General features: G+C 48.4%; 1 protein-coding gene across 1 annotated transcript in view; it reads left to right on the forward strand.

Annotated features, from left to right (window-relative positions):
- The window catches only part of LOC144142629 (catalase-like), a 31,581-nt gene extending 23,056 nt beyond the window's left edge, over window positions 1-8,525 (forward strand). The window contains exons 7-11 of the mRNA XM_077674274.1: window positions 427-579; window positions 3,701-3,836; window positions 4,937-5,085; window positions 6,871-7,029; window positions 8,272-8,525. Coding sequence (XP_077530400.1) covers window positions 427-579; window positions 3,701-3,836; window positions 4,937-5,085; window positions 6,871-7,029; window positions 8,272-8,280 — 606 coding nt within the window. The 3' untranslated portion in view covers window positions 8,281-8,525. The remainder of the gene's footprint in view (window positions 1-426; window positions 580-3,700; window positions 3,837-4,936; window positions 5,086-6,870; window positions 7,030-8,271) is intronic.
- Window positions 8,526-9,813: the final 1,288 nt, after the last annotated feature.

Below are 9,813 nucleotides of genomic sequence, written 5' to 3' on the forward strand. Positions count from 1 at the left end.
TCACAGTGAAGCGGCGAACTAAGCTCCAAAATTATTTCGGCTTCATTGTTTCGCAAGTTGTAGTTAATGTAGACGAATTTCAGCTCGTACAAGATGGGATAATTATGGGCCACTGATCAAAGGTACCCAGACCTTGTGCTTCCATATTGGTGTCGCCTCTTCGTACCGCCTTGTTCGCGCTGAAGTGCTTCTATACGCCAGTGTGAACCAACTAGATCTCGCCAATGTCTATTGTTAAAGGGATGGCTAATTTATGGTACCTTAAAAAAACTAAGTACGTAATTACCCAAGCAAAGCGGGCACCAACGCAACAACAATGGAGGGCGGATCACCAATCGTAACAGCGCTTCGTCCAAGATGTGGCTTTCTTTGCCACTTTGCCACCACTTTAATCAAGGTTTCATTCGGCTCCTTCATTGTTTCCAGTTGTGGCCACTCTCCGAGTTCCCGCTGATTCCCGTCGGCAAGGTGGTCCTGAAACGGAATCCCACCAACTACTTCTCCGACGTCGAGCAGATAGCCATGACCCCAGCGAACCTAGTCCCAGGCATCGAGCCAAGCCCCGACAAGCTCCTCCAGGTTTGTGCTATTCCCTCAAATAAAGTTACGGGGATGCCTAAAATTTATCTTGCGATGTTATAATGCGCGAAAATCATTCCTTGTTGAGTTGTGAAAGTGTATGTGTGGTCCATGGGTAGGTATGTTGACGTGTCGCTGGATAATGAGCATCAACCGCGAGATTCTGACGGCAGCTGTTGTCGTGACTGGCCCGTGCAACTGAGTATAGCCATGTTGCTAGGCCTACATTCAGCCTTCTAGAAAAGTCATTCATTGTACGTGAAGCTGCGGGTAACTGTTGGCGACCTCACACCTCAAAGCGTAACGTTAGGGATCCCGTCCGGCATTCAGATGCACCCGGTCGCTGTTACGTTTGGCATTTGTTGAATCGACCGTGAGCTTCTGGTGGCTTCTATTGTCTTCACTGGCCAATACAACCGCAGTAAACACGCTTTCAGGCCGTCGCAGCCAGTGGTGCATTTCGATGTGAGGTGTTTGCTATGCGTGTAGCCAATCGGAATCTTTCATGGCACGTTGTGGCCTTCTCACGCGGCTTTTTTTAACTGAGCGAAGTAATACGGGAGAAATGTCCAGGCATCAAAACAAAGACTGGCTGATGCTCTTTTACCAACCTCCAAATGAGAGCTCAAATTTTGATAAAATTCTCTCATCATGGTCTCAGTCTTAAGAGCTCGTAGCAGAACGGAGAACCGGTACGGTATACCCGGTAGTAGACCGGTGCCACTGCGTGTGCACAAAGGGGAAGAAACCGGTCATGCGCATGCGCAAATGGGCCGACTGTACTGCCTGGTGCCGTACAAGGAGCGGCAGTTACAGATGCACCTTTGTAAATTATATAAACTCTACCATGTAGGCACTCCAAAGCACAGTATATTCACTCCATGGTAGACGACACGTGCTCCCATCTATCGCCCATGTATAGAGTAAACTCTTGGCTTCTGAGGTCGTAACATTTGCAGTTTGGCACACAACCAGTAACCAGTAAGAGTGCTTTAAATTGTCTAGTACCGCTACGGGTATTTCATGCCTAATTGTTCAGTTCCGCACTCCCTGGGGTGGAGAGGAATACCTTTGAAAGAAGCGTGTGGTCCTAGGCGTCAGCCGAGAGCCCTTGAGTTCTAGTAGCATCCTCCTTGAGCTGGAGTTCCCCTGCTGGGTCGGAGCTGAGCAACACGGTCTCCCATTACTCTACCCCAGTGATTCTGCAATCCAGCTCGACAAGGATAGAGCTGGAGCCAGTAGCGGTCCCAGAGATCGGCTTTGGGGGGGGGGGGCGATTTTTTTTTTTTGGGGGGGGGGGGGGGCGAGGCGAATAAAGAATCGCTCCCCTCCTTGCGCCAATTCTGCGGAGGTGGTGATAACCATGGAGGCGTGTGCGAGTATGCGGTGCAACCCGCTGGGATTTAACTTCGCGCAAGTGGAATGCTTAAAAAAACTAAAAATAAGAAACTGAGAACCTCTTTGGGGGGGGGCGACCGCCCCCTTCGCCCCCCCCCCCCCCCCCCCCCCTTGGGACCGCCACTGGCTGGAGCCCAAGGGCTGTTTGTCGACGCCTCTAGGGTCACCATCTGCTCTACATAAACTTCTTTTTCGCAGTTGCTGAGGAATTGAAGAATTTAGGCATAACGTACATCTAGCTGCACTGGGCAAGCCAGTAGCATGTTCTAGGTGTGTCCTGTGTTTAAATTTGTGGCATTTATGAGCGTATTTCCCTGCCTAGCAGTAGCTATACTGAACCGGATCTGGATAAGAATTCGTTTGAAGTAGCCATACCATTATTGCCTTATTGAGTGATGGGTGAGAGGGGGCCCGTACCAGTCGGTAATAATTTTTAAAGCCCTTGAAGGACATGAGCCGATCCCTACACGACCAACGGAGCCAATGTTATGTTAGGGTCGATGCGTTCTGGGTCGTTGAATCCTCCAGCTCTATCATGCGGCAATTAACTCATTCTCGTCCAGTCAGGAGGGTGCAGGTACCCATATAAGGTGGGTTTTTCCGGTCCGCGTATCGATGCGGAAGCCCAATTTATGGATTGCAGACGCCTCTGGTGATAGGACGAGCTCCCAGAAAATTGAAAATGGCTGACTCAGAGTCGCTCACTACGCATTTGATTTTTGTGGAGTCTGTCATTGCCAGGGCAATGGCCACTACTTCGCCCACCTTCGGTTCTTTCGTGCGAAACGATCAGGAAGCAATAGAATTTTACTGTCAATCGGCTATATACCATGAACGCCATGGCATTGCGACTTTCGTAATCGGCTACGTACACATATATTACGTTATATGATTCTTCCTACCACTTGTGCAGGTCTTTGGCACTGGCCTGCCTTTTCTGTATGTTGTGCACGGGGGGCATGTTTTCAAGGATCGGTGAAATATGTATGCTTTCGCTATTTCCGGAGGTAACGCAACTTTGGTTGGCGCTGTCCTCGGATAAGAAATGCCAAGAGAGTTGAGGATGTGCCTTCCAGTCCATCCCGCGGGACTGAAATTTTTTAGTGCCTAGCACTTTGGCTTCCGGTAGATTCGTTTGGCGGCGGCTGCGACGGCGATTTCCGCGTACCTTACCGGATGAATGTGACACCGAAGGCAGAAAGAAAACGGCGGAGGAGCGTCTGGCGAACGTGTGAGGGGGAGGGCGACGAGGTCGAGGGCGACGAGGCACGCCAGCCCGCTGGCGTGCTCCGCGTGGCCCTTCGGCGTCCTGTCCGTTGCGTTACTCATTCTAACCACGTGATATCTGCGCGGGTGGTTCAAACAGGATTTAAAACAACATGCCCCGCGGCAGGGGCGCGCTGCGAAATAGCGGCAGAGTATCGCGCCACCGTGCGTTTGTTGATCTCGCGATCACTTCTTGAGACGCAGCAGCTATGCGCCGTGACCGAGCATACTTCGGTCACGGCTTCGGTCACGGCTGTTCGCGCTGCTCACAAATTTTGCATTAGGAAGCATAGTAATCGTCAGCTGCTTTTCCTCTGAACATCCTTCGCGCTGTTCTCAAATTTAGTTGCTGGACATGCATGTGAACGCCAGAGCACTTTCTTGTTGTTCTGGGGCGCATAAAAACTTTGCACAAATACACTAGGCTGAATTCGTGCATGTTTCTTGGTTGTCACAGGGACGTCTGTTCGCCTACGGTGATACTCAAAGGCATCGACTGGGTCCCAACGCCAACCAGTTGCCAGTTAACTGTCCTGTGAATGTGCGCCTGGCCAACTACCAGAGGGACGGCAACGCGGCTGTCAAAAATCAAGGTACAAGATCCGTCTAGGCTTGATTTTTATTTTCATTGTCGTTAAATTGTCGTGTCCGCTTAATTCAACTAGAGGAATATATATATATTTGGAGCATTGATGGGGCTCCCGTTTGCTAAAGCATAGCTGCGATTACCCTCTTCTGGGAAAGAATTCCACGCTTCACAGCAGGCGTCGCAAGCATTTAATTTGCCATTTAAACCGCAGGTGCCTTATGCCTTGATCTAAATGTGATGACATGCCCCTGATACCACCTTGAAATAGGCACCGCCTCTGAATTCAGAAGTACCAGAAAAACCACGTAAATGCAGGTTTTCTAAATGGCGCATAATCGAGCACGGCCTTCCCTTCTTACTATACGAGGTAGTGGAACAAGAAAGATTACCGTCAATGATTTGTCTCCTTCATATGCGACACAAAAACATCCCCCTTGTACGACCGCAAGGGTACGCTTGGATCCGCATTGCCAAAATACAAAGTGGTCATATCAAATTTTGCAACTAGCGGTGTTCTTCATAATGGCATCGCTACTTCAAGGGGTTAACTGTTGGTTGCGGATTGACCTTCTGTGCTCGCGTAAGAAGACTGCCGATTCCTTTTCTTGTCCTGCCTGTCCTGCACACCAGGACGTTCCTGCGAGCTCATTGGTTATTTAGTCGGATCCCTTTCGTGGGCTGCTTCCCTGGTCAGTTACAGTTAAAGCCAGTGATAGCTTGTCACACCTGTGGTTGGTCCCTTGAGTGCCATATATAGCGCTGGGTGTTGAACCCAAACTTTTCAAACACTGCTCTTTTCCTCGACGTGAAACAAACTATAAAGTACGCAATAAAATGTATCTAGGAAACCAATAAGATTTTTTTATGGCATTATTAAGACATGACTGAAGGATTCATGGATCCATCTTTTGCGTCTTTGTTGTACGTCCAATCTTATCGGTCGTCTGTCGGATTATGGGAATGCGACGCTTTGATGACGCTTGTGGTCACGTGACTTCTTTGATACTTCGCACTAGGATTCGCCAGTATGACAGAACCTTAACCCTGTGTACCCTCCTCCCCCCCCCCCCCCCCTCCCTGTACTCCTAACGTTTCTGTCTACAGGCGGGGCCCCCAACTACTTCCCGAACAGCTTTTCCGGTCCCGTGGATGACGCCAAGTGGAAGGCACCCCCGTTCCCTTCGTCCGGAGACGTTGACCGCTGGGACAGCTCCTCCGACGACGACTTCACTCAACCGCGGGAATTCTGGGAGGTCAGGCTTTCGAGCAAAGACAGACTTCACATTTGGCGCCGCTGGCAGAATCTACAATAACGTTGTTTATTAAGCTTACACTACATGCTTTACGTGTCTGTAGCGAGAAAATAAGGATGCTTGTTCCTCTTAACCGAGGAATATTTTAAGCGAGTTTATGAAGAGGCCACAAAGGCAACATACAATTTTGTTTAACTTGTAAGAAATATAGCATTTGGTAACTCACTCAGCGACAGGCCACCCATGACAGACGTATTTTCTTCTTGATGATTAGGAGCTTAACGTACCGACGCTACACAGGCGAAGAGGCGCGCCATAGTGGAGGGCTCCGGATTAATTTCGACCTCCTGGGGACCTTTCGTGCCCCGAAATCTCGCACACACGGGCGTTTTTGCTTTTCTCTTCCATCATAAAAGCGGCCGCCGCTGCCTGAAATAAAACCCACGTTTCTTTGTTTTGTTTTGTTTTGTTTTGTTTTGTTGTTTTTTTTTTTTTTTTTTGCTCAGGACACATTTTTATTCAAAACAAGCCAGGAGACTACGTTTGAAAAACTTTCAAGCTTCGCACTATAGTGACGCAGTTAGGGCAGGAGTGGTCTAATATAGGCCAAAAGTAAATCGTAATTTTTAGCAGGTCAAGTGCGCGTTGGCATTCAAATGATACGATCAAACGGAATTCGAGGCCTAACTACGATCGTCCAGCCATGTTTCTTGGTAGTGGCTTAGCTCGGTGGCCGCAATCACACAAACAAGATCCTGTGACGTACAGATATCGGCCGAAGGTAGCTGGAGAGTCGCCACCGCGTCATATGTTTCCGTTAAAGGACCTCGCAACGCTGTTCTCACAGGTACTTTCGTGGCCTACGTGTGTTCTTCTGTCGTTCAGATCCAAACGCAAAAAATTTATCAGTATCGGTGCGTCTCCGCCTCTCCTACTTGTCGGCGCGGTACCAGCGAAAGACGCCGTCAAATAGCGCGGAAAAGAGATTCCCAGTTGAGACAACCACGGGCTTAAACTTCCGTAACGCGGTACTTTAAAGCGAAGCCGTTTATGTCTCATTGATAGCGTCTGTAGTCCACCTCATAACCCGCTGCAGGAAAGCCAACTTTTTCGGACTATCATGATGATGGTGGTGAAGTGAAAGAAAAAAAAACGATTTCCTACACGATCGAAGCTTAAAGCGAAGCTTTCTATGTTTCACTGACGGCATCGGTAGTCCACCTCAAAATTTACTGCAGAATGCTAACTCCCACCTGTAAAGCGTACTCTGTCTCAAACCTACCCCGTGACAGGTGAAGCCTGCTTTAAGTTTTCGTATCAACATGGGAAGCCCTCACTACAAAGTTTCGCGTTCAACCATCGCCATCGTTAGAAGGGGGTGCATAATTTTTTTTAATTGCCCTCACAGGACCCGGGATACGACGCCATCCGGGAGAGCGAGAAGCGAGCAGTAATCGCCCGGTTTTCGAGACAGAGAGAGAGAGAGCAACGTTCAATTTGCTTCAATTTTTAGATTTAAAATTGAATAACTCTCTTTTCTTCACGGATTTTGATGATTCTTTTAGCGTTTATCTCTGCATGACACGAAGAACAGACGTAAAGACTAAAAAGTACCTAAAAATACATTGCAGAAGTAATTAATATCTCGAATATTAACTTTAATTTTGTGGGCGGGAAATCAAACTTGTGATTGGCCGCATGCCCCTTTAGGCGGATATTTACTGCTCGCCTTAGCTATGGGGGACGAGACCGCGGCCATCTTGACTCTTGTACTCGCCGTTGCAGGCGCTGAACGATGAAGAACGCAACCACCTGGCGACCAACATCGCCAATCACCTCAAGGACGCCCAGGACTTCATACGGAAACGGGCTGTCGCGAACTTTGCCAATGCTCATTCGGACTTCGGAGCTGCTGTTTCGATGAGGCTCGACGAGCTCTTGCAGGTGGGACCTGTCATGTCCATTCTGTGGCAGAGCTGACTGCAAGCTTTCTTCGTATCTTATTCGATTGATTGATTGATTGATTGATTGATTGATTGATTGATTGATTGATTGATTGATTGATTGATTGATTGATTGATTGATTGATTGATTGATTGATTGATTGATTGATTGATTGATTGATTGATTGATTGATTGATTGATTGATTTAACGCGCCTACGCAACGCAGGCGATGGGCACGCCGTAGTGGAGGGCTCCGGAGTAATTTTGACCACCTGGGGATCTTTAACGTGCGCCGAAATCTCGTACACACGGGCATTTTGGCTTTTCGCATCCATCAGAAAAGCGGCTGCCGCGGCCGGGAAGCGAACCCGCGACCTCGTGCTCGGCAGCGCAACGCCTTAGCCACTGAGCCACCTCGGCGGGTTCGTGTCTTATTCGAGAGGAACCTAGTAAAGGCTGTTTAGGGGACAGTTGGTACAGACTTGAATATACATTTGGCGTGTGCTTTAAGCATATAACAGTTGCGAGCTGCTAAACATCCTTCAGCTTGAAAGCTCAAAGTCAGAGTATCAAGCGCGCCAGTATCGCACATTAGCGCACTTGAAATCGCATACGCACTTTTTTTGTGTGCAAGCTTATTCAGGCCAGAGAGCTTCTTTTCTCACCGGAGCACAAGTTCGAAAAATCCAGTAATGTAGCGAAAAAATCGGTTTCCGATTCGCTATTCGAAGCCGGTTTTAATTCTTTAAAAAATTTGTATCTGATTTGGTCCGAACATTTACCCGTACTTACTCCGTTTCCGGAAGCACGGAGAAAGCTATTGTCATCGGTTGCACTCAATGGGTACTCCCGAATTGGCACACCGAATCCACCTTCTATATCAATAATATTTGCTGTCCCATTGTTAAAGTGCTCTTTCGGGGCCTCGTAAAAAATCTTACTTAATTTGCTTTCGCCAAAAGTAAGCCTACGAACAGTAGCGGTAGGGTCTTTCTGACGAAACCCGAGTCAAAAAAGAACAACCGGGTTCTAAGGCCGCACGGAAGGTGACAGGATGTTTGTGGGACAGTTTTCTCATACCAAATTAGCCGAATTTCTAAAAAGAGAGTTGAATTATCGGGACCCAAAGACGAAGAATAGCAATTAGGAGCTAACCAGTCCCAGTCTCAGTCAGACAGGCTTGCAGTTGCGACAACTTCTCCTTGATTGTTTCTTTTTTTTTTTTTTTTTTTTTTTTTCAGGGGCGTTGAAGTGTTCCTGATGGCCACTTTGCAGATCCTCGTGTCCTTCCCTGCATATTCTTGCTTGACGGGCACTTCAACACTGCACCAAATGACAAGCGCATGTTTCGTGCCGTCGCACATTGTCTGCTTTGAGATTTTCACTTTCGGTGTCATTGCTATTACAGTATCTTTTGTGCTGTGCAACCAAAGAATAAATAATTGCTAGGCGCACTCGTCCTTTGAAGGCGAAAGCCTGGTTTACTGCTTCTTCGTATTTGCATCTTCTTCACTTTCCTTTCTGTGTTTTTGGCGCAAAGTCCTTCGAGCGGCTTCTTTTCTGCTAAACCTTGTTGCGTCTCTTTTTTTCTCTTTAGTTTCTTCGTCTTCCGACGCGAATTGCGTACACAAGCAGACCGACCTACGCCGCAGCTTCCCTGGAACCGGGGCCCTGCGCGGCCGGTGTGTAATGGTTCTACTCACGTGCCATCACGTTCGGGTCACGCTCTAGAGAAGCCGCTAAGCCTGATGCCCCATAGCCGCTTTCATGGTATTCTGCGATAGTGAAAGAATACTGTGAAGTGAGGCGTTGGCGTCATTCAGGACACCGAATTTGTCCCCGCGAGCATTCTGGCGGTTGCATTTTTTTCTGCAGTGATTCATCCGGTACATTCTACTGCTAGGCGGGAAATTTGGAAGCCCTAGGTGCCGTGTTAAGAGAAATAAAACGTGAATGATTGAATGATTTATTGATACAGAAAGTGGAAAAGAAGTGGACTGGCGATATTTTGAACTCATTTGGAGTTCACCAGCATACAACCCAGTCCGGGGGAAGGGGAATGAAAGGGGACAGATGAAAACCAATGTGGACAGAGAAAGAGGGAGAGGGAAAATGAAAGAGATTGGGCTCGGTCAGTACTTGGGAGGAAGAAATAAAACGCCGTTCAAGGGAAAGAGTGTTTTAATGCACCACATATACGAATGGGGAGCAAGTATAAGGGAGCAACAACTGGGGACACTTAAGGCCACATCTAGACACTATGGGCCGCTACCTTCAGCCGCAGTGGCAATAAACGTTTCTCTCTCTCTCTCTCTCTCTCTCTCTCTCTCTCTCTCTCTCTCTCTCTCTCTCTCTCTCTCTCTCTCTCTCTCTCTCTCTCTCTCTCTCTCTCTCTCTCCAGTACTATTAGTTGCAGATCTTCCTGGTACTCGGTAAGTCTGCGCAATTCCTCGGCCATCATGTGTGTGAGAGAGAGAAAACGTTTATTTGGAATAACACGGACGGGTTAGGGGAAAAAACGAGTTAGGAGTGGTGGGGGGTGGCCATCATAGTCCGGTAGACCGCATGCCGCGGCTGCAATCCTCACCCGAGAGATCAGGGACTCCTGGTCTTCGAGCTGGCAGCTCTGCAACGCGCACTCCCACTGCTCAAGGGTGGGGGATCTGGTTGGGGGAGGATTGGTGGGTCGTACAGACGAAACGAGCTGTGGTGTTAGGCTCATCGCATAGGGGGCAGTTAAGTGGGTAGTTATTAGGAGAGATGCGGTGCAGATGGAGGTGATT

This window comes from Haemaphysalis longicornis, unplaced genomic scaffold (assembly GCF_048455015.1).
Source record: "Haemaphysalis longicornis isolate Haplotype H1 unplaced genomic scaffold, Haemaphysalis longicornis Haplotype H1 scaffold_6, whole genome shotgun sequence".
NCBI classification, from domain to species: Eukaryota; Metazoa; Arthropoda; class Arachnida; order Ixodida; family Ixodidae; genus Haemaphysalis; species Haemaphysalis longicornis.